Genomic DNA, 24654 nt, shown 5'->3' with positions numbered 1-24654 from the left:
GCAACTGGCACTTGGCACTATGTCAATAGGTTAGTACCAAAAATGATATAAAATGACTATAAAATGATTATAAAACATCCAAGAATGATAATACAACAGCATGGAACAATAAAAAATTATAGATACATTGGAGACGTATCATAGACTTCCAAAACCTTCACAGACTTGTTCACTGACACATTACAATGAATCTTGGGTGCTTAGAACTTGACGCCTAACCGTCTGGAAGAATGACAGTCTTCAAAGACAATAGGTGTCGGATCACACAGATCAATCTCTTTAGTGATGCTCAATCACTTTGGCTCTAGTTGGGGTTTTCCTCACTTGGATTCTCTCGAAGTCATCAGAGGATGGGTTGCTCTCAAATGACAAGTGTCAAGTTCTCTTTAGAGCAGCCAATCAACAAGTGGTTGTGGGGGCGGCTATTTATAGCAAGGGGTAACCCGACATGAATTGTCATAAATGCCCTTCTCAAATATGACTGTTGTCAGGATAAGGATCCACTCGACAGCTGGCCCACGGTGCAGCAACGGTCAGAATTCGAACTCTCAAATTCGTCGAGGCACTCAATTTACTCACGATAGGCAGATCGCACTGGCGAAATCCTAACTCCTTAGCGTGACCAAATTCGTCAGCAACCAGATGAACTTCGTCATTGCCGCTAGCAAATTCGTCAGTTGTTCCAGAGATTTCCAAAGGCTTCACTCGAAGCGGCTAGTGTATGAATGGGTTTGAGTATCACTTTGGAAATGTGAAATATGATTCACCTAGACCCCCTTTAACAGTACGGTTTTTCCTATGACTCAAATAAGAAGAAAGAAACTACGAATACAAAAGTCTTCAAGCTTCAAAGTCTTCACATCAATTTCTTCAAAGGTCGTACCAATTTCATCACTTGAAGAAATATATCTTTAGGGGTCGTCTTCCATGGGTTAACCCAAATCTTCACGGACTATAACTCATGTGTACACTCAAAAACACATTAGTCCCTCAACATCTTTGCCTTCAATACTTCAAAACCACTAAGGGGGCACTTGATGCACTTACAACTGTAACACCCGGATAATTAGGCTACAGTAAAACTCTCCTGATGATGCCATGTCATCTCTGTTACTGTTGCTAATCAAGTGTTAGTTCAAAACATTTCAAATTCAAAAAATTGAATTAGTGACAAACACCCAAAGTTTTCAAAAGTCAAAACAAAAATGTTCGGTGGGTGCCAAGTATTGCACTGGTAATTATTGTGGAGAAAACATTTTTTTAGAAAGTGCCTAAGTATTTTAAAGTGAAATAAAACAGAAAAGAAAAATAAAGAAAAGAAAAAAAGAACCCCCCCACTGGACCAGGCGGCCCAGCTCACAGGCTAGACCAGCCCACCTGGCCCAGCTTGCCAACCGCCGGCCCAGCCCCCCTGCCTCGTCTCCCTTCCCTGTTCCCCCGACCCGGGTCAGAACAGGGGCGCGTCGCCACCGGACCCCCCTCGTCGGCGTCGAGGAGAGGATAAGGCTGCCACGCCCCCGCCTCCTCGATCCCGCCTCCCACTCGCCCCCACTCTCGCCCTCGGTTCCTGCGCCTCTCCCTCTCCCCTCAGATCCACCTCGCCACTCCCCCTTGTTCCCCCACCGCAACCGAGCGCCGCCATGGCCTCGCCGCCGTAGAACTCGCGGCCACCGCGACCTCCGCGCCTCTCCGACGTGTCCGCTCGCTCCGCCTCCCTCGACTACGCCTCCCCGTCAAGCCGCAGGACGCCAGGCACCCTCAAACGCTGCCCCGGCCTTGTCTTCTTCCTCGGATCCCCGGCGCGTCTCCGACGAGCGCCGTCGACTCTGCAGCTCCTAAACCCCCCAAGGGCCTTTCGTGTGTGCCGCTCGGTGAGCTCCACCCCTCCTGCTCTCTGTTTGCTCTCTCGCATGCCCTAGCTAGCTGCCGCCGAACCGCCCGAACGCAGCACCGCGGAGCTCGTCGCCGACGAGTCTCCGGTGACCAAATGGTCACGGGCATGTTGCCATTGAACTCGCCACGTCGAGTAGGGCCCGACTAGCCCTCCCGTTTGCCCAATAGCGCGCCACATCGCCGTTGCCGTTGCTCGCCCGAAACACCCCACCGCCGCCGACGTCGTACTGCTCGTCTCCAGCCACCCCCGTGCATGCGACCACCGCCACTCGACGCGCGCTGTCGTGTGCGTTCGAACACACCCAATCGCGCGTAAAACCGTGCCCCATACCACCATTTGCCCTCACGCCCGACTCCGGCCATCCGCCGATGTGCTCGCCGCCGCCGCTTCCGGCCACCTCCGGCCACACCACCGCCACCACTAGACGCGGGCACTCTCCTCGTTCGAACGCAAGAGACGGCGCTCGTTTTGGTGCCCCGTAGGCGAAACCCGACGCTCGCCGGTGTTCGGCCGCTGCGCGCGAGCTCGCCGGAGCTACTTCGACGGCTCCGCTGAGCTGGCACACCTGGGGCCACCCCTGGGTCACTGCCTGGTGGCCCCGTGGGCCCGGCTGGCCCAGTTGACCAGGGTCAACGTGCTGACTGGGCTGGTCCGAGCAGCTGACCAGTGGCCCCCACACTATAAACTAATTAATTAGTTAATCTAATTAATCTGGGCTAATTAGTCACTGACTAATGGGGCCCGCACTTAGTTAATCATAGTTAGTTTAAAACAAATCCATTTCAGCTCTGGCTCAATAAGAGGTGGGTCCCACTAGACCCACAAGTCAATTTTGACTCCAGTCAACCGCACTGTTGACTGCTGACATCACACATACGTCATGCTGACGTCATCCCATACTGTTCTGGATAATGTTGGATTTAAATAAATAATTAAAATCATAAAATGATTAAAACTTTAGAAAATCATATAAAATAATCCGTAACTCGGACGAAAATACTTTCTACATGAAAGTTGCTCAGAACGATGAGACTAATCCGGATACGCAGCCCGTTCGTCCGCCACACTTCCCTAACATATCGAACTCGCAACTTTCCCCCTCCGGATCATCTGTCCGAAAACGCAAAACACCGGGAATACTTTCCCGGATGTTTCCCCCTTCGCCGGTATCACCTACTACCGCGATTGGGCCCCCCTAACAACGCTCATTGTCATGTCATGCATATGTTTGCATTATATTTATTGTTTCTTCCCCCTCTTCTCTCGCTAGACTCCGATACCGACGCTGCTGCTGCCCAGTTCGACGCCAGAGCAACCAGGCAAGCCCCCCCCTTGATCACCAGATATCGCCTATTCTTCTCTATACTGCTTGCATTAGAGTAGTGTAGCATGTTACTGCTTTCCGTTAATCCTATCCTGATGCATAGCCTGTCCTTGCTACTACTGTTGTTACCTTTACCTGCAATCCTACATGCTTAGTATAGGATGCTAGTTTTCCATCAGTGGCCCTACATTCTTGTCCGTCTGCTGTGCTATACTATCGGGCCGTGATCACTTGGGCGGTGATCACGGGTATATACTTATATACTCTATACATGATACCTGTGGTGACTAAAGTCGGGCCGGCTCGTTGGAGTACCCGCGCGTGGATCTTTGTGGCGGAGCGACAGGGCAGGTTGAGACCGCCTAGGTGAGAGGTGGGCCTGGCCCTGGTCGGTGTTCGCGGTTACATCAATTAACACGCTTAACGAGATCTTGGTATTTGATCTGAGTCTGGCCATTTGGTCTATACGCACTAACCAACTACGTGGGAAAGTTATGGGCACTCAACGTCGTGGTATCAGTCGAAGCCTTTGTGACGTCAGCGACTGAGCGGCGCGCGCTGCATTGGACCGTAAGCTCGCACTTGTATTAAGGGGGCTAGGTCTGCTTCCGGCCGCGTACGCAACATGCAGGTGTGCAATGGGCGATGGGCCCAGACCCCCCCGCGCTTAGGATTTAGACCGGCATGCTGACCTCTCTGTTGTGCCTAGGTAGGGCTGCGACGTGTTGATCTTCCGCGGCCGGGCATGACCCAGAAAAGTGTGTCCGGCCAAATGGGATCGAGCGTGTTGGGTTATGTGGTGCACCCCTGCAAGGAAGTTTATCTATTCGAATAGCCGTGTCCCTCGGTAAAAGGACGACCCGGAGTTGTACCTTGACCTTATGACAACTAGAACCGGATACTTAATAAAACACACCCTTTCAAGTGCCAGATATAACCCGGTGATCGCTCTCTAACAGGGCGACGAGGAGGGGATCGCCGGGTAGGATTATGCTATGCGATGCTACTTGGTGAACTTACCATCTACTCTCTCCTACATGCTGCAAGATGGAGGTGGCCAGAAGCGTAGTCTTCGGCAGGATTAGCTATCCCCCTCTTATTCTGGCATTCTGCAGTTCAGTCCACCGATATGACCCTTTACACATATACCCATGCATATGTAGTGTAGCTCCTTGCTTGCGAGTACTTTGGATGAGTACTCACGGTTGCTTTTCTCCCTCTTTTCCCCCTTTCCCTTCTACCTGGTTGTCGCAACCAGATGCTGGAGCCCAGGAGCCAGACGCCACCGTCAACGACGACTCTTACTACACAGGAGGTGCCTACTACTACGTGCAGGCCGCTGACGACGACCAGGAGTAGTTAGGAGGATCCCAAGCAGGAGGCCTGCGCCTCTTTCGATCTGTATCCCAGTTTGTGCTAGCCTTCTTAAGGCAAACTTGTTTAACTTATGTCTGTACTCAGATATTGTTGCTTCCGCTGACTCGTCTATGATCGAGCACTTGTATTCGAGCCCTCGAGGCCCCTGGCTTGTATTATGATGCTTGTATGACTTATTTATGTTTTAGAGTTGTGTTGTGATATCTTCCCGTGAGTCCCTGATCTTGATCGTACACGTTTGCGTGCATGATTAGTGTACGATTGAATCGGGGCGTCACAACAACCTTCTTCCACATGATTGCGTATTGGTCGATCGGTCTGTCTACCACGATGAATCGTGGCCGAGTGAGAAATGGTAGAAGTTCAGGAAGCCCCGTCTAAATCGTGTACACATATGTACAGTCATGTTGCAAAAAAGACGACCACATACGTACATTCGGACGTGGTCTCGAACGCGTACATCAATGATTTCCTGTTCATCGGCAGCCAACCGGTTGGGCCAGAACAGAGAAACATCGTCGTGTTCATCGGGAGGCAACCGACTGGGTCGGAGTGCGTCTTGTTCAACGGGAGCTAACCGGCTTGGACGGAACAACCGAAACGGGGTCTGGCGTACCGCAGAATGGAGGAAACGGCCTTCTGTTCGACCATCTACGGTCGAAACGGGGTCCTGTTCATCGAGAAGGGTCCGGCTACTACAAAACGGAGGAGTGGACTTCTGTTCAATCGCCTATGGTCAAAATAGGGTGCTGTTGATCGGGAGGGGTGTGGCGTACCGAAAGACTGAGGATACGGACTTCTCTTCGAGCACCTACGGTCGAAATGGGGTCTTGTTCATTGGGAGGGTTGTGGCATACCGCAAAACGGGACTCCACGGGCTACTGTTCATCCACCATCTACTGCCTCGCTCCAGCCTCCACGGGCTACTTTTCATCCACCGCCGACTTCCTCCGGCCTCCACCAGCTATTGTTCATCCACCATGACTTCCTCCATCCTCCACCAACTACTGTTCATCCACGGGCCACTGTTCATGCAGCCTCCACCGGCTACTGTTCATCCAGCCTCCACGGGGTCCTGTTCAACCACCCCCAACCGGCTTGGGTGTGGCGGCCTCCTCGGGGTCCTGTTCCAATCCCCACCAGGCAACTGTTCATCCACGGCCAACCAACCGTCTAGGTTGACTCACCACGTCTCGACTCATTCTATGTATCGCGCGCGGGGAAGCAACGGGCACTGTTCATCGAGAGGCACCCCAAAACCGGCTGGCTACGTCTCGCATGAGGGCTCGATTGGCTCCAACAAGCAGCGAGAAGGATCGATCGGGTTCAGTTAGCAGCGAAGAAATCGCTCGAGTTCAGTTATAACAGCGAAGGAATCGCTCAAGTTCAATTAGTAGCCAAGGATCGATCGGGTTTAGTACGTAGCTAGTGCGATCGCTCGGGTTCAGTAAGCGAACGTCTCGCAAGGGTTTAGTAGCAAACGCCTCGCACACGCGCGCGTACGTACGAGAGAAACACGCAAACCACGCTGCATCGCTCGGCCCCAACCACCCACCATAATCGGAAACTCCTGAAATTCTCCTCGTCCTCACTTCTACCATGATTTTTACGTCACGGACGGCCCAAAGAATGTCATGTAGGTGCGTCTCCGGCCCGCCCAGGACGAAAAGTCCATTTTCTGTCATATTTTTTGTCGTAGAAGTAGGAGCCCACCACATCTATGATTATACGTGTTTTTGTCACAATTATCGTCATAGAAGTGTCATAACCATGACAGAAAAAGTTTTCGTTCGGGCCATAATTTCACAAACGTGTCTTTTCTTTGTAGTGTAAGGAACTCAGATTGTTTAAACCAAAATAACGAGAAGGTTTTGGTTCACTTACAATCGGTACGCCTAGATAGCCCTCCGCTTCTTGAACTGGAAACTTAGTTTTGTGGAGGAACAACATGGCAGGTAGAGACCACCTATTAGAGAGGTGGGCCTAGGCCCTGGTCGGTGTCCGCGGTTATTTCATAATAACACGCTAAACGAGATTTGGGTATTTGATCTGAGACTGCCACTGACATATACACACTAATCACCACGCGGGATAACGGTTTATGGGGCCCTCGACACCGTCAATTCCTCTCAAAAGCTCTGTCAGATGTCACAGTGGAGTAGACTGATTTTGGGCTGAGCAGGAACCACCTACTTGTTTATATAGAGGTGCGCTTGGTCCCCGGCTAGTCTCGCAACGTGCATGAGTGCTTAGGGTGATTGGCCCATGACCCCTTCGCGCTTAGGATGTAGATCACCGTGTTGACCTCTTTGGAGAGCCTAGGTAGGACTTTGGTGTGTCGATCATCCGAGGTCGGGCATTACCTAGAAAAGTGTGTCCGGCTAGAGGTAATCGAGCTTATCGGGAAATGTGATGCACCCCTGCAGGGAAGTTAAACTATTCGAATAGCCGTGTCCACGGTAACAGGAAGACTTGGAGTTGCATCCTGACCTCTTACAACTAAAACTGGATACTCAATAAAACACACCCAGATAACAGACAGATACCCTGGAGATCGCTTTCTCACAGGGTGACGAGAGAGGATCTCTGGGCAGATTTTTGCTATATGTATGTACCGGATTACACCATATATGCTCCTCTCTTCTACTTTTGAAAGATGCAGTCTTCGATAGGTTGAGCTTCCTCCCCTTATGTTGGCATTTCTGCAGTTTAGTCAAAAGATATAGCTCCATTCCTTTGATATCGATGCATATTTAGTATAGATCTGATGTAAGTTTTGCGAATACTTTGGATGAGTACTCACCATTGCTTTGCTACTCTTTTCATTTGACCCGATTGCTGGAACAGCTGGTAGCACCGCGGATGCAGGTTACCCCGATGGTGCTTACTACGTGGAGACCAACGACCAGAGTAGTCCGGAGGTCCCAGGCCGGAGGCCTTGCCTTTCGATCTAGTGTTGTTGTTTTGTTCAGCCCTCTTAAGGCAGAACTTGTCTAACTATATCCGTACTCAAATAATATTTGCTTTCATGACTGATATATTATGGGTCCTCGTGACCCTGGCTTGTAATATAAAGATTTATGTTTAAATTCGTGTCGTAGAGTTGTATTATGATATTGACGCGAGTCACCGTTTGTGATCATGCCTGATGCGTGTTTGGTTAGTGCATGATTATAAACGGGGACATCACACTGCCTGCTCGTAGGAGGGTTGAAGGGTACCCAATACACGTAACATTGGCATCATGTGAATTGAGTGTAAGATTTATTTCATATAGATGACCTATTGTGCCATTGGCGCGGAGACCAACTGAAGCCTGAAACTTAAGCAAACTATTTCAAATTACATGCCAGAAGTTAAGTGCATGAAATACACGTGGTATGGGAACCTTTTTGTTGCGCATAAATAGGATCAATCGTAAAAAATGGATGGCAAAACGGTAACTGAAGGCCTGGCCTATGAAGACGGCGCACCCATTGTCTCACCTTGCGTGTGCCACCCCATGTGTCGTGGTGGGGACCGACACTTGCTCCAGCACCATTAGCGTCATCGTGATGGCTCGTTTTGCCATGCCGGGTAGAAAAAGATCGAACGACCACAACCCTACCTAGCGGGAGCCAGACATGTAACATGGAGGCAAAACTGAATTCAGGGAATCAGAACGTGAACCAGATACATCACCATCCAACCCTTGGATGGGATAGTCAGTCGTGTCCCCGACAGGACGGGCCACACGACAAGCACAAGCGACCAATCACAGTCACGAAGTGAAGCAACTTACAAACAACATGTTCACGAATGATCCGCTAAGTGTTTGTACTCCCATGAAAGGCGTCACTAATTAAATAGAGCAGTCAACGATGTCCAAAAAAGAGAAGAAAGGCAAACGAAGGAAACATGGGGAATATAAATAGGCAAACAAACCGACATAACCCACCACACGAGCCAGGCAGGAGGACACGGGACCCTAACAACCCAGCCGCACAAACGCGAAGCATCCGATCAACTACCATCAGATATTCTCTTCATGCTTCCGCTCCCTTCGCTGGACACGCATGGGTCGTACGATCACATCACCAACGCAGAGGACGACGATGACATGGATGACCCCGCATGGCGTGGAGGTGCGGCAACACTCTGGCGAGGTTCCGGTGGGGCGACGACGCTTCGACGGGCCATGCGTGGAAGCTTCATGCTGGTTACAATCCCGCCGAAAAGATACGAGAAGGTATCTTCCCATAAAACCGAGTGGAGAAAATGCCTCTTTTACGTGATCCTCTAAACGTAAGGCCAGTTTACAGGAACTGTTGTAGCTCTTTTTTCTCCAACTTTCCATAAACGACGATTATTTTAGAGAACTGAGAAACGTTTTGAATTGCTCTAACTCTACAATGTATATTGAAATAAAACTTTTTCAGAAAAAGAAAGAAACAACACTTGCTACCCACGAGATGTTGGATGAGCCCACAGATCACACGAAATTATCAAGATTCACAATATGAAATCAATATTGTTAGATGAATTATAAAATTAATTTCCATACCATATAGTTTTAGTATTGTAGATATTGATATGTTTTCTATAAAGTTGGTCAAACTTTATAAAGTTTGACTTTGACCAAGTTTTACATGCCTACTCAAAAGAAACTCTCTTCACTATCCATAAGATGTTGGATGAGCCCACAGATCACACGAACAAACACGCGTCCATACTGACCAGACATGGACAAATCCCTCTCTCTGACCACCATCGCCACTGATCACAGAACCGACGGCCCAGACCAAGCAGCCGAACACCCAACGCAGCACGCCGACCGAACGTGCCGGGCCCGTACACCCAAACCGGGTCCCTGTCGGACCAGTCCACCCCATGCGAACAAACCCTACCCTATCCGTCTCCGCTTGCTTCTCCTCCTCCCTCTCCCCTCCGCTCCTATATCAGCCACCGCGACGACCCCCTCGAGAGGCCACCGCGACTATCTCCACCGCCCGCAAACCACAGAGCACCCGTCGTAGTCCGAGCGAGAGGATTCGCGTCTGCGCGTCGGCGAAGAAGGTCGAGGAGGAGCAGCGCCCATGGATCGCTACCAGAGGGTCGAGAAGCCGCGGGAGGAGGCGCCCATCGGCGCCAACGAGATCCGCATCACGGCGCAGGGCCGCACCCGCAACTACATCACCTACGCCCTCGCCCTGCTCCAGGTAAGCGCCGCCTTGCCTGTCCACATCCGCTCGGTGCCGTCAGTTCCAGGGACCGGGGAGATCGTTTGTCCTTTTTTTGCCTGGCGATTTTTGGTTAGGGTTTAGTACGGGTTCAGTCCCGATGTTGGTTAGGTGATTAGGGCATCCAATCGCAAAGGTTTACTGTTCGAATGGCTCTTGCTGTTCGTTATGGTCCTATAGGCGTTGGTTTGACTAGTAGTATTCGCTATCATATTGTGTACTATTTGGGGAAGGGACCGCTTTCCGTACGATGCTTTGTTTATTGTTATTGTTGGTTGATATCTAGGGTTTATGTTTGGTATGCAACTTTTATGAATCTACTGATTAGCTATACTACTTACTCGATTCGAGTTTACAATTGGGCATTGGGATGCTATTAATTTTATTAATGTATCATCATTGCTAGTATTACTGTTTTTTATGTGTGTGGATCTATGCTATGCCAGTAAGATTCAATAGTCATTAGGTTGTCTTGTGGTTGAGTGGGTGAGTGCCTTCCTTCGCTTGAATTTGTGCCCGTTGCTGTTTTATAAATTTTAGAACGATAATCTTGGGCATATCTATTTCTTTTTTTATTAATAAGTACCTAAAGCATCCATAACTTTCTGTCCATAACAGGAAGAAGCCACAGATGAAATTGTTATAAAGGCTATGGGAAGGGCTATCAACAAGACAGTGGCCATTGTGGAGCTTCTCAAGGTAGAACTGATTCAGATTGCTAGTAGATACTTACTACACCTTGCAGTGATACCAAGTTAACATTTTCAAGCTATGTCTGAGCAGAGAAGGATTGCTGGTCTCCATCAGAATAACTCCATTGAATCAATCAATATAACTGACACTTGGGAGCCGTTGGAAGAAGGCCTGAATGTGTAAGAAGCACTTGATTTATTAGCATAGTGTAAATACTTACCAGCTTTTGAAGTACAGTGTGTTTCTGACAGAATTCTTGTATGACTTCTTGACAGACTCGAGACTACTCGCCATGTTTCCTTGATTACCATTACCTTGTCAAAGAAAGAGCTGGATACATCGTCTCCTGGGTTAGTAGCATCATCCTTTTCCTTTTTTGTATGTCTGATCCATACTTGGTGGGGAGTTGTAACCTGCATATAGTTTCTCACATGCCATGGAATTTATTTCTGCGATGGTTTGTTATATCACGACATGGTTCTGCCTCGGTTTTTGTTATGTTTTCTCATTTGACAAGCGCATGCTCACTTGTATATAAGGACTGGAGAGAGTTTGCAATCACTTATAACTTCAAATATTTATGTAGGAATTTTTTGCCTAGACACGCCTTTTGCCTAGTTTAGAAACAATCCTGGTTTTGTTTGTTAAATAGGGCTATGCACAATTTTACTTTGGGGACTCATCTATTTGACACATTTGTAATACTGCTTTGAATTCTGCAGTTACCAGCTACCGATACCAGCTGATCAGGTCAGGCCACCAACAGAATTTGATCAGGATGCAGAGGACGTGCCAAGTGGCCGTGGAAGAGGCCGTGGTCGCCGGGGAAGGGGCAGGGGAAGAGGTAAATATCTGCCTGTTTACACTGTATTGTAAGTTAACTATGGGTTTTGGTCATGTTGTTTTATTCCTAATTTTTCTTTACATTTGGGCCATTGTGATATAGGAGGGTTCAGTGATGGAGGGGCAGATTATGATGATGAGAATGGAGACATGGAAGGTCCACGGGGATATCGTGGCAGAGGGAGAGGAAGGGGTAGGCGTGGGTCCTTTGGGCCTGGAAGGGGTTATGGTGGTGATGGGTATGGCTATGTAAATGAAGAAGCTGGTGGGTATCATGGCATGGAGCATAATGGGCCTCCTGTGCAAGGATATGGTTAGTTCTGTTTAAATTTTCTACTAACAGCCCTCAGTTTTTAATTTTGCCCCCGGTTTTTATCACTTCACCACTTAATTAGAGATTTGCAGAACCACAGATAATATTTAAATTCTCAATGTGATGCTAATATTGTGCTTTGACTAAGGTAGAAAGAAGTGATGATATTATAAATTGGCATTCCTTTGAATAATTCTTTTCCAGTTGCCTCTCTGAATATGGGTTTAATCACCACTAAGCAATGTTATCTTATGAATCTCCTGTGCAGAGGGTGATGGAGGAAGGGGCCGTGGTCGAGGCCGAGGTCGTGGACGTGGCCGTGGACGCGGTGGGGGTCGTGGCCGTGGACCATTTCCTCAAGGATCTCCTCAAGAGTAGATTGGCTGGCCCATCGACTGAATGCGACAAGTCTCATCTTTGCTAGATTAATGGCTGTTGTATCTGGTTAGGTTTATGTTTAAAGTTGATAGAGTGACTCAGTGTGGGGGGGATGAGGCTAGTTATGATTTTGTAGCTAGGTTAATTCTTCCATTTGCTTTCATATACCAGACCTGGTTATCATTCCAACTGTGCATTGTAGCATCCTGAATGTGTTTATCATTAAATCTAGCTCAGAAAATTTGTTTATGATGTTGTTGCTGCCCATCGTTTTATTTGTTTCTGAAGATCCGAGCATGGCAGCTGGAATCAATTTGCCCGGTGTGCTGACGATTTAGAGTATTCCTATGGCAATCCTTGATCAGGATTTGTGGGCTTGGGCACACATGAAAAACATAGAAGTTACTCTGTTTGCTCTGCCTATATCTCCTGGTTGAGAATTCACAGCGTGTTTGGTTCGGTGGAGTTGGAGAGAGGGAATGGGAGTTTGAGGTTTAGAGAGTTTTATTTCTTTGTTTGTTTAGGTTGAATGGGAATTCGACAGGAAAGTGGAAGGGGAATTCACGTGTAAAAGTCCCACTTATCTATTACCTGGGCGAGGCCTGGTAATTGAGATGGGGAAAGGGAATTAGAATTAAACTCCTGTTCCCCTTCCCTTCGTTTGCCCGCAAACAGGCCGTCAAAGGAAGTCGCAGCCTGATTATTTTTCGTCTCCTGGTTGAGAATTCAAAGGAATATGTTCGCAGCCTGATTATTTTTTTGAAAAGGAGGATTACCACTAGCCTTTGCAAGTATATTATTCAACAAGGCTTTACAAAATAAATGGGTCACAAAATAAATACACATCAACCGAAAGTCACATACCTATGAGGTTGATGATGTGCCCTCACATACCTACGAGGTTGATGATGTGCCCTCATCTTAAGGGGCAAGTAGACCCTTCTGCTGTTGATGTCATCACGACGTCGGACAACACCAGCCTCCTGCGCGTGCCCATCAAATGGTAGGTCGATGGCATGCCGCTCCACCTTGGTCACCGCACGAGAAGCATGCGGAGGCCCAGCCACCCCTCTAGCCAGTAGTTGCTCCAAAACGATGTCCCCAGGAGGTATAACAACGCCGAACGTCGACATAGTCCGATCTAGGAGGCCCAGATCTAGAGTTTCCCGGAGCAACCTGAGGCGGGAGACATCAAGGTAACGACGCCCCAAGATGCCGCCATCATCCGCCGTCAAGGACTGGTTTTCACCAACCTCACCTCCGACCGATCTGTGAATCTCCAACCCCAGCTCCAACTGCATCAAGGACCGGGTCACGACCCAAATATGGAGGCGCACAAAGAGGGGAGATGGCGACCAGATCAAGAGACGCCGGCCTCTGGGGCGGCCACCACCACGACCCCCAAACCTCCACGACGCCTCCACAGCACCACCGCCACCATCCAGCACCACAACGTCGCCACACGCAGTCTCGGGGACGAGACGCCATGTCGCCGCTGTGGCCCAGATCCCGGGTCGAGCCCCGCATGATTGGGTGTCCCGTGCCCGCGCCACCCGATGCGACGAGAGGGGAGAGGAGAGTCTCCGCCACCGGCCGCCGGTGCATAGCCTGTCGGCTTCCTCCAGCGGCGACGGAGGTAAGGGAGGGAGATTAGGTGGCGCCTAGCGGCTAGGGTCTGGGGAGCCACCCGATGCAGGGGACGACGCGGGGGCCTATTACTTCTATATATGTGCCAATCAAACTATTACTTCTAGACGTGCGCGACGCAGAATCTTCTTCCCCTAAGGCGACGGCCTAGGGTTTCGACATACTCCGGCGCCGCCGCTGGATTTTATCTTCTTCCCCCCGGCGGATCCTCTCTGGTGTATCCTCAGACTAGGGCTGGTCAAGGGAGGTCCCTCGTGACCTTACCCGGCCTTGGTTCGTGTGGTACTTCGGGAGATTCGACCTAGGGTTTTTCGCAGGGCCAGGCAGATCGGTTTGATCATGGCGGCTAGTTCAAGCTCGCAGGGGAGTCAGGGTAAGGAGACGACGGATGAGTTACTTGCCCGGTTGAATTTGCAGGAGGAGGAAGACGATGACTTTGTGTGGGAGGAGGAATTACCGGACCTGGGAGTGCCGGCGAAGTGGCTTGCCATAGCCAGGGTGCATACATCAAGGACTTTCAGCCCTAATGCTCTATATGGGGACATGCGTGCAGCGTGGAATCCTGCGAGAACGGTGGTCTAGAGGAAGATTAAGGACAATTTGTTCACAGCTCAGTTTGGTTGTCTGGGGGATTGGAACAAGGCTATGGCCGAGGGGCCGTGGTTGTTCAGAGACCAGGCGGTGATTATGGTTGAGTACGATGGCTTCAAAAAACCTGATAGCATCAAGCTGGACAAGTTGGCAGTATGGGCACAGATACATCGGCTCCCAGATAACTTCTTAATTGAACCTGCAGTCAGGGGGATGGAATCGCGCATCGGTGATGTGGAGGAAGTTCAACTTAAACTGCCAGCAGGTTTCTTCGGTGAGTTTGTTAGGGTTCGGGTGAAGATAGACATCAATGCAAAGATCAAGAGGTTTGTGACCTGTAAGAAGGGAGATGAACGTGTTAGATACCAGATAAAGTATGAGAAACTGCCGGTCTTTTGTTTTAACTGTGGCGAGTGCGGGCACTGGCATGAGGAATGTGGCGATGGCGTTCATGATGAAACTAAGTTTGAGTGGGGCGAGTTTGTTTTGGCTGATAATGTCCGTTACAGGCAACCAGGAAGAGGGGGTTTTGGGAGTCAGAGGGGCCGAGGAGGTCCAAGGAACGCTGGAGGAAGAGGCAAAGGGCGAGAGCAGTACAACCCAGCCCAGAGTTGGCGTTTCAACACACACCAATATGAGCCACGCAATGAGGCAGGTAGGCAGGATGTGAGGGCAGATAGGACACCGTCTCATGGAGGCTCCGGGCCAGGGGAGACGCATGCGATGATAGACGCGGCTGACGCTATGGCAGTGGTAGCAACGGTGGGAAGTAACAAGAGATAGTCTGCAGAAAACCAACACCTTCAGTCCAACATTGGGAAAGATGTTGTGGCTCCGGGGAGCTCTACAGAACTGGTTCTATCTAAAAAGGCTGAGGAGGTTCCACCGCTGCCGCCTGTTTATGTCTCGCCACGGAAGGTAGTGAAACGATCCAAGAAGGATGATCAAAGATCGGCGGCCTCCCTAGTGGAGGACCGCCGGGAGCAATGAATCTGTTATGTTGGAATTGTCGGGGTATAGGCAACGCCCCGACAATTCAAGAGCTGCGCGAATTAGCGCAAAAGTTTGCCCCTAGGGTACTTTGCATAGTTGAAACTCAGATTTCTCGAGTTAGGGCTGAAAGTTTGGCAAGTACTTTAGGTTATGATAACGCTTTTGCTGTTGATTCCTCCGGTAGAAGTGGAGGCTTGGCTATGTACTGGAATAATGAAATAAAGGTTGAAAATTTGGGCTATTCGAGGTATCACATTGATGCTAAGGTTACCAATCTGGGTGGGGCTCCATGGAGGCTTTCATGTTTCTATGGGGAAGCTCAGACCCATCTGCATCATCAAACATGGGATACGATGAAGAATATGGCGAGTCTGCATGATATGGCTTGGGTTTGTATTGGTGACTTTAATGAGGTGCTCCTTCATGATGAGCACGATGGAGTTGGCACGAGAAGCCAATCACAGATACAAGGGTTCCGAGATGCAATTGATGTTTGTGGCCTAGCTGACTTGGGATTCAGTGGTACAAGATGGACATTCGAGAAAAAAGTGACCGGGGGCACTTATACGCGTGTTCGGTTGGATAGAGCTTTGGGGTCGGTCGAATGGTGTGAACTTTTTCCCCAGGCAGGAGTGGAACATCTAACAGCAGCCACGTCAGACCATAGTCCTATATTACTAAGCCTAAGACCGGCTCAAGGGAGGAAGGTGGACAGGCTGTTTCGATACGAGGTCATGTGGGATATGCATGAAGATTTAAAACCGACCGTACGATCTGCATGGGAACCCAATGGCCACCACCTGACGGTTGAGGAGGTGCGTAGGAATCTTGATGACCTAGCACAAAATCTAGGAGAGTGGTCGAGGACGACCTTTGGCAGTGTTCGAGGCGAAATTAGAAAACTTAAAAAGGAGCTTGAGCGACTACGAAACCAACCACAAAGAACGGGGCCGTCACATGTTGAAGTTAAGACAAATGATAGGCTGATTGAATTATATTTGCGGGAAGAGATAATGTGGCGACAGCGGTCACGGGTGCAATGGTTAGCGGAAGGGGATCGAAACACACACTTATTTCACATGAGGGCTTCGATGCGGAGGAGAAAGAACTTGATAAAAGCCCTACAGAAGCCAAGCGGTCAGGTAACCGATGATCCAACTGAGATGCAGCAGTTTGCTCTTGAATTTTATAAGAATCTATACACGTCGGAGGGCATCCAAGGTTTGCAAGAAGTGCTTGAGCATGTTCCAGTAAAGGTGACTGCAGCGATGAACGCAAGCTTGTTGGCTCCATATGATGGGAAAGAGGTCAAATCAGCCCTGTTTCAAATGTTCCCAACAAAGGCGCCGGGTCCAGACGGATTTCCGGCGCATTTTTTTCAGCGGCATTGGGATGTATGTGGTCAGGCTGTCACCCGGGCCGTGCTTGCTATTGTTAATGGAGAAGAAAGCCCTGAGAGGCTCAATGATACGTTACTGGTTTTAATCCCCAAGGTAACAAATCCCGTCTTACTGTCACAGTTTCGCCCCATAAGTTTATGCAATGTCTTTTACAAGATTGCCTCCAAGGTTTTAGCGAATCGTTTGAAGGCCGTGTTGCCTGATATTATATCCGAAGAACATATGCATTTGTGCCTGGTAGGCTTATCACGGATAACATTATTTCAGCCTATGAATGCCTTCATTTTATGAAGAGGTATAGATCCAAATCTAACAGTTTCTGTGCTCTAAAGCTAGACATGATGAAGGCCTATGACAGAGTGGAGTGGCCCTATCTCAGGGCTATTATGGAGAAACTTGGTTTCGCGCCACAATGGGTTAAAGTTATCATGACTATGATTAGTTCAGTATCTTTTTCAGTGATGTTCAATGGTGTCAAATCAGAGGTGTTCAAGCCTACACGGGGTATTCGACAGGGAGACCCGATCTCACCGTATCTTTTCTTGTTGGCAGCAGAGGGCCTTTCGTGCCTCTTAAAGTCTCAGAACCAGTCATCCCAGCTCAGCGGCATCAAGGTGGCACCATCGGCTCCGCCGGTGAACCATCTTTTATTCGCGGATGATAGCCTGCTGTTTTTCAGGGCAAGTGTTGACGGAGCAGAATCAGTTTCAAACCTATTGGATACATACTGCAATGCATCGGGACAGAGAGTTAACAGGGATAAGTCATCCATCTTTTTTAGTAGGGGATGCCCAAAAATTGTACGGACTGCTGTTAAGGGTTTTTTGCAAGTACCAAATGAATCACTTAATGATAAATATCTAGGAATGCCATCTGATGTGGGGCACTCCAAGAAAGGTACGTTCAAATACTTGAGTGACCGAGTCTGGAATAAGGTGAAAGGATGGATGAGCAAGTGCTTGTCGGCAGGAGGAAAGGAGGTGCTAATAAAATCGGTAGCTCAAGCTATCCCGGTTTTTTCCATGTCATGTTTTAAGTTGCCAAGAGGTCTTTGTGATCACATAAAGACTATCATCAGAAAGTTCTGGTGGGGATGTAAACAAGGTGAGCGTAAACCAGCATGGGTTTCATGGGATGTGATGATGAGGCCAAAATACTTGGGGGGCCTAGGATTCAGAGATATGGAACTGTTCAACCTCGCGCTGCTGGCTAGACAAGCCTGCAGGATACTGTATGAACCGGCCACTTTAAGTGCAAGATTATTGAAGGCATCTTATTTCCCTAACTCATCTATTCTTGAGGCCGAGTTGGGTTCTCGTCCATCTCAAATATGGCGTGCAATTTTAGAGGGGCGAGATGTGTTGAAACAGGGCATAATCAGAAGGATTGGTAATGGCTTAACTACACGCATTTGGGAGGACAACTGGATTCCCAAAGAAACAGCTCCTAAACCAATTGCATCACTAGTGGCGACACCTCCCACGAGGGTAGCCGATCTTCTGTCTCCGGCCACCGCCTCATGGAATGAAACCTTAGTGCGAACGGTTTTCTTACCCTTCGATGCTGAAGCGATCCTAAAGATCCTAGTGTGCACACGAAATACGGAGGACTTTTGGGCTTGGAACCCGGATAGGAAGGGTAGGTTTACAGTCAGTTCGGCATACAAGCTCCTAGTCTCAACAAAACTTCAAAGAGAAGCTTGGCTAGAGGGAAGGGGTGATTCATCATCAAATGCTAGGGAAGAGGAAGCTTGGGGCCGTCTATGGCAGCTGAAAGTCCCATAAAAAATCAGAGTTTTTCTGTGGCGTCTCGCTCAACACTCAATACCAACTACGGATGTCCTACATAGAAGGAATATGGCAACACAGAGTGTGTGTCCGCTGTGTGGATGCCAAGACTCGTGGAGACACGCTCTACTGTCATGCACAATGTCGAGGTGCATTTGGGCTTTGTTGGATGAAACCCTTGTGTCGCAGATGACAGGGAACGAGGAGCCTCATGCAAAGCACTGGCTGTTTGAACTTCACGAGACATTAGACCACGTGAGCTTCACGAGAATGGTCGTCACTTTGTGGGCTGTTTGGCACGCGAGGCGAAAGGCAATTTATGAACATTTGTTCCAAAACCCCCACCAGACAGTATCTTTTGTAGACTCTTATCTTCAGGAGCTTCAACAAATCCCAGCGGCTCAACAAAAAGTGCAAGTACGTGAAGCTTCAGGGCAGCAGCGCCGTTGGAACCCATCTCCAGCTGGGGTTGGCAAAATCAATGTGGATGGCGCACTAGCAAGGAACAGACGAGTGGGAGTGGTTGCTGCAGTCTGCCGAGACTCAGATGGTAATTTTCTGGGCTCGTCAGCAGTTGTCTTTAAAGGAATTAGAGACCCTCTTATTTTGGAAACATACGCTTGCCGAGAAGCCCTATCTTTGGCGGAGGATCTCTACGAGCAGAATATCATGGTAGCCTCAGACTGCCAAGGTGTGATGCAAGACATCAATGAAGGCACAGGGGGTGCCAATGCGGCTGTTATACATGAAATAATAGACCGTAGAGCTAGTTTCTCTTCTTGCTCTTTTGTTTTCGAGCGAAGGAACAATAACTTCGAGGCTCATAATCTCGCTAAATTCGCTTGTAATTTAGATATAGGGAGGCATATTTGGTTGGGCACTCCTCATGACCCAAACCGTGTACCTATGAACATTGTTTTGAATCAATAAAGCGAGCGAGATTTCTCAAAAAAAAAGCAAACTATTACTTCTATATATGTGCCAAGCAAACAAGTGAGACTTGAATAATTGCAGGGTGCTTGATGCTCCCCCCCCCCCACACGCACCTTACTTAACTGCGCGGACTTTGTTAGATTAATATTAACCCCTACCAATACTGCTCGTTTTGAATTTGGGTTGCCCCTTAATTTTTTATATTGTAGTTTAGGCTTTTTTCAAACCACATAATCGTTATGACTTCCTACCTCCGGTGAATCAACTCGCACCGTGCTTCCTAATGAAGAGGTCAAATAATATAGCAAGAGTATAATTGTACATATTCACAACTTCTGTGGCATCACACTTGCACCGTGCTTGCACATAGTTAGAGCAATTTTCTGGTAACGTTTTGGCAACAAATGGAAAGCATGCGACCAGTATTAACAATTTTCTAAACAACTTCAAGTTTACCTACCGCGGCAGCAATCTAAGATGTACTGTACAATGATTGATGAAGTTTCAGAAGGAAAGTTAGTAGTGGCATGCTTCGGAAGAGGTGGAAGAACATTTGATATGCGATAAGTGCATCCAACATCAAAATCTCATGCTAACAATTTTTAAAATTGTTGAACATAACTAGAGGCATATAGGTATTAGCACATGAATGTAGAAAAAACTCCCTTTAACAAAATGAAAAATTCAATTGTGAGTTTGGATTAACACGACAAAGCTCCCTTTTAACAAACCAATTTAACTGTTAAACCGATTTAGCAACTTTGTAAAAAAAACTTTATGGAAATAAACAAAAAAAGCCTCAAAGAAGTTTTCTTAGGAGAAAAAGGCACAAAGAAGTACCGACTAAGCATGGTTGTCAAGGTTTAGGCTGTATGTCTGTATCGACTTATGCAGAACAGGAATATCAGAATATTCAACTAAGATCCAGAGCAACTTGAGATCTCGATATATGTCATTTTATAGCAAGCCAATCTTTTTTAGTTAGGGGCACGTGCACGAAGGCTTCCCGGCTTTCATCGACAATGTCAAGACAACTCTGGCATGGGAGTGGCGACAACGGCGTGGCGACGGTTCGTTCTGGCGACGGCAGTGGTCGTTTGGTAGTCCATGGACCTTGATGTAATTTTTATTATTTCCAGGTGCATACTTCCGGTGAATTTTTATAATAAATATTGATTATTTTCATAAAATAAATAAATAACTGAAATGTGAATCATGAAAATAATAGTAATTTAGTTACTTTTTTGAGATTTATTAGTAGTTAAATTACTGATTTGGCGAGCCTGAACTTCAAACCAGAGTTTTCCCAGACCAACAAAATTGATTGGGCTGGTCCACGAAAAAGTAGTTGGGCTGGATGGGCTAGATCTGCTTGATTGATATGCACATCCCATGTTCTATTCTTTCCGTATTCTCTCTCTATCTCTCTCCGGAAACAAAACGTCGAAAGCTGCCCGGATTTTACTGAAATCGCACAATCTCAGAGGCCAAAACCCTCGCCCCCCAACATCACACCGCCGGCGATCTCCTCCTCCTCCTCCTCCTCCGATGGATCTCTCGGCCGTCCACGCCGCGCTCTCTGCCAAGTCCTACTCCGCCATCGCCACACTCTGCGACGACCTCTTCCTCCAGGTACGGATACCTCCTTCCCCTCTCCCCCGTCCAACCCGTGTAAGGGTTAGCGACGAAGCGTCTCCCCTCCCTCTGCCGCCCCCCCTCCCCTAACGCGCTGCACGACTCGACTCGCAGGTTGCGTCCCGGGGCGTCGCCACCGACGACTGGCCTTACGCCGTTCATCTCCTCGGCCATCTCTATCTCAACGACCTGTATGTAATCTGGTCCCCTCCCCCTCTTTTTTTTTTCCGCGTTCGGATTTGGATTTTAACCTAGCGCTACCATGACAATGATTTGTGTTCTGTGTGCGTGAGCAGGAACAGCGCGAGGTTTCTGTGGAAAACGGTGCCGCAGGAGGTGAAGGACGCTCATCCGGAGCTGGGCGCCATCTGGAAGATTGGCCAGTGCCTCTGGAACCGTGACTACGCTGGGGTCTATACTTCCGCACAGGGGTTCGAGTGGGGGCCTGAAATCTCTGATTTTGTGACCGCCTTCCTAGGTATCTCCCTTGTTTTTTTTTTTTACTCCTTTTTAGCATGGTAAATATAGTCTTCCTGTGCTAGTTGTGTAATGTAATGTAGTTCGGATTGCTTGCTCTGAGAGAGCTGTGGTAGTTCTGTTTTGTGATGGGGGTGGGGCGAAGCAGATAAGTAGGTTGCCCCTTATGGATTATTCATGGGGAAGGTTTATCTTTGTAATTGGACAAGATCCTCACTGAATTTGAATGTGACATTGGCAGTAGAGTTTTTTGCTATGATTGTCTGGTTGCTGAAGAACTCTACTGCGTATAGGAAATATTGGTCCCACAGATGGTTGTCCAATGAGCTTACATTGTATCCACATATGATTTTGGTTTTAGATAAGACGTTGGCTATTTCACCCCTAAATAATGCAGATAGGGGCTGTTTCTCTAATCAACAATACAGTTATGCCAGCTACAGCCCTTTTTGTGGTACCGATGTGGTATTTTTGTAGATCTAGAGAGGTTAAATTCTTTTATGAATCCCTTGTGGTCTTTTCCTGCCAGAAAAAAAGGTTGATCTCTGAACTTATCATTGCAGTAATATTGCCCCTGTTACTTGCATGGTAACTGATCTTGTCTTAGTTCCAATGTTTGGAACTACTCATATATTTGTTTTTGTTTTCGATTGCTCTATTGCCTTTTTGGTTAACATGGAGTTTTCTCTTTGGCTTGTAATGTGTAGAAAGCTACAGAAAGAGGATATTCGAGCTGTTGACTTCTGCGTATACCACAATCAGCATTGCAGATGTGGCTCACTTCATGGGGATGAGCGAGGAGGATGCTACTAACTGTACGTTTTTCAATTCAGCATAATAGCGAGTTTTGAGCATTCTAACCTGTTTAATTGCTTGATTGGTTTGAAACATGTAATCTGCATTTTTAATCTAAGAATAAGAATAGATCTTTCCCTATGTAGTGTTACCCTCATATGTATAAGATCATACTCTAATTTAGTTACTGAGTGGAGATGGTTTGCTACCTAAAAAAAGTTTAGTTCTGCTGATATCCTTGAGGAGCATGTGTCATTATCTGCACCTACAAACCTAAGCATATTTCAGATGACTATCTTTCCTTTTTTGTTGATTTTGAATACTTCTCTAAACACATATATCGCTGGCAGTGATCTCTTTCAGAAATCCTATATCCTTCTGATATATCTAACTAATATTATGAGAAACAACATGCTACTTTCTGTGCGTGTCCATCTACTACCTCTGTTCACTAATGTAAAGACATTTTTGCAGTTCAAATTGAACTACCAAAACGTCTTACATTAACGAGCAAAGGTAGTACTCCCTCTGTTCCGAATTACTTGTCGCAGGTATGGATGTATCTAGATGTATTTTAGTTCTAGATACATCCATTTCTGCGACGAGTAATTTGGAACGGAGGGAGTACTATTTAAGCATCTGTGATGTACATGTCCCGCGCTCCTTCTGATAGCGAGATGAGTATGATTTATTTGAGGCCTCCTTTGGTTCATAGGATAGGAAAATCATAGGACTAGGGAAGTCATAGGAAATCAGATGACACGTATCTCGGTTCCTATATAGGAAAAGAGATATCACTTGGTTCATAGGATAGGAATTTTTCCATTAGGTCTAAGAGGAATCAATCCTATGTAGGAATAAGAATTCATTCCTACAAACCAAAGGGCTCTATAGGAATTTTTCCTTCAAAAATCCCATCCTATAGGATTCCTACAAACCAAAGGAAGCCTGAAGGTGCAAGTGCTCTGCTGCTCCGTTTTACATTTGAAAAATCAGTAAATTTGGCTTTACGACCCCTAGGATTGGCACTTCATCACTTACCACCCTTTCGTCGCGCTGACATGTAGTCCTTGGCCCTTGGACTTTATCAGGTGATAAATATTCAAGTGCCAATCTTCCGGGGTTCTGAATAATTGCGACGAGCATAATGATCTCATGCTTGTAGATAAAGTTACATCTGTTACAATGTCCTTGCCTTGCTGGTTGACTTAACACACGAAGGAGAATCATTTCCTATAACGCAGACAGTTCCATTTCAGGCCATCAAATATTGTCTCTTACCTAATTGTACACTGCACATGTGCTACGCTTCAGCTTCCCACTGAACACAAAACTATCATGGTATTCATGCCAACAATCAGAATGTACAATCCAGCAAACTATCACTATCGTTCGATTAAATGGACACAACTTCTCAACCTTTACCCCACTTTAACTTGCAATCTACACCAAAGCCAACGCACACCGCAGAACTTCACACTATTCTTTGCTTACCAACTTGCACAGTAATGCAGAATTATTTGTGTAACATAATTTTTTTGAGCCAAGTTTGACTCTGTGAGGCACAACGGTTTGCTTCTTATTCGTAGTTAGGTTCTTGTATAAAGTAATAGAGCAAGAGTAATCCCTCCGATCCATAATAAGTGTTGCAGCTTTTGAACTAAGGTTGAACTAACCTTAGTTCAAAGCTGCGACACTTATTTTGGATCTGAGGGAGTATTACTTGCACAATTATTACTTTGTTGGATATTTTATACGAATAGGAACTGGCTGGTACTCCCTCTGTAAAGAAATATAAGAGTGTTTAGATCACTACTTTAGTGATCTAAACGCTCTTATATTTCTTTACGGAGGGAGTACTTATTATTTAATTGATATCCATATGCTTACGTTTTAATTGATAACCACGACTGCAGAGTCAGTGGACATGTTGGATGCAACCAACTACACTTTTACTTGTATAAGTGCACCCTTTCGTACCTTTTTAATTTACCAAAATCCCTGGTGGGTAGGAGCATTAGGGTTTGAGCTGATAAACATGGTTTCCAGTTCGATTAGTTGTTCGTTCATCTGTTGTTGCACAGTTGCTTTTCCTTGCTAGATTTCACATACATTAGTGTTGTCTTGGAAAATGCTTATGCATGTGCTTTTTCAATTTTTATTGCTGCACTGTTGCTTTTACTTGTGTCAATGCAATTGATGACAAACCGTTGCCTTGTTTCTGGATGCAGATGCCGTGCAAAATGGTTGGAGTTTGGATGTGGCAACCAAGATGCTTACTGTCAGAAAACAAAAGCCCCAGACTAACCAGAAGCTTGATGCAAGCAAACTGCAGCGTTTGACCGAATGTGTTTT

General features: G+C 47.3%; 2 protein-coding genes across 2 annotated transcripts in view; both read left to right on the top strand.

The window, feature by feature from the left end:
* The first annotated feature begins 9475 nt into the window (after positions 1–9475).
* On the top strand, positions 9476–12290 carry LOC123053309 (ribonuclease P protein subunit p25). The gene is made up of 7 exons (XM_044476768.1): positions 9476–9793; positions 10433–10513; positions 10598–10686; positions 10783–10857; positions 11230–11351; positions 11454–11663; positions 11932–12290. The coding sequence occupies exons 1-7, from the start codon at positions 9671–9673 to the stop codon at positions 12039–12041; spliced, it is 810 nt and encodes a 269-aa protein (XP_044332703.1). The 5' UTR covers positions 9476–9670; the 3' UTR covers positions 12042–12290.
* Positions 12291–20781: 8491 nt separating this feature from the next.
* Positions 20782–24654, top strand: part of LOC123053308 (COP9 signalosome complex subunit 8) — a gene marked incomplete in the record, with an annotated part of 4535 nt that continues 662 nt past the window's right edge. The window contains 5 exon segments of the mRNA XM_044476767.1: positions 20782–21024; positions 21142–21218; positions 21324–21505; positions 22212–22319; positions 24531–24654. Coding sequence (XP_044332702.1) covers positions 20785–21024; positions 21142–21218; positions 21324–21505; positions 22212–22319; positions 24531–24654 — 731 coding nt within the window.

The sequence above is a fragment of the Triticum aestivum genome, chromosome 2D (assembly GCF_018294505.1).
Source record: "Triticum aestivum cultivar Chinese Spring chromosome 2D, IWGSC CS RefSeq v2.1, whole genome shotgun sequence".
Classification (NCBI taxonomy): domain Eukaryota; kingdom Viridiplantae; phylum Streptophyta; class Magnoliopsida; order Poales; family Poaceae; genus Triticum; species Triticum aestivum.
The sequence above is the reverse complement of the archived record's forward strand: the minus strand, read 5'-3'. Positions and strand labels throughout refer to the sequence as shown.

Excerpts from the sequence above, each read along its gene's own strand:
- LOC123053309 (XM_044476768.1), top strand. The coding sequence starts at position 9,671 with ATGGATCGCTACCAGAGGGTCGAGAAGCCGCGGGAGGAGGCGCCCATC. Across the intron at positions 9,794-10,432 it reads ACGCCCTCGCCCTGCTCCAG|GAAGAAGCCACAGATGAAAT; the intron begins GTAAGCGCCGCC and ends TGTCCATAACAG. Across the intron at positions 10,858-11,229 it reads CTGGATACATCGTCTCCTGG|TTACCAGCTACCGATACCAG; the intron begins GTTAGTAGCATC and ends TGAATTCTGCAG.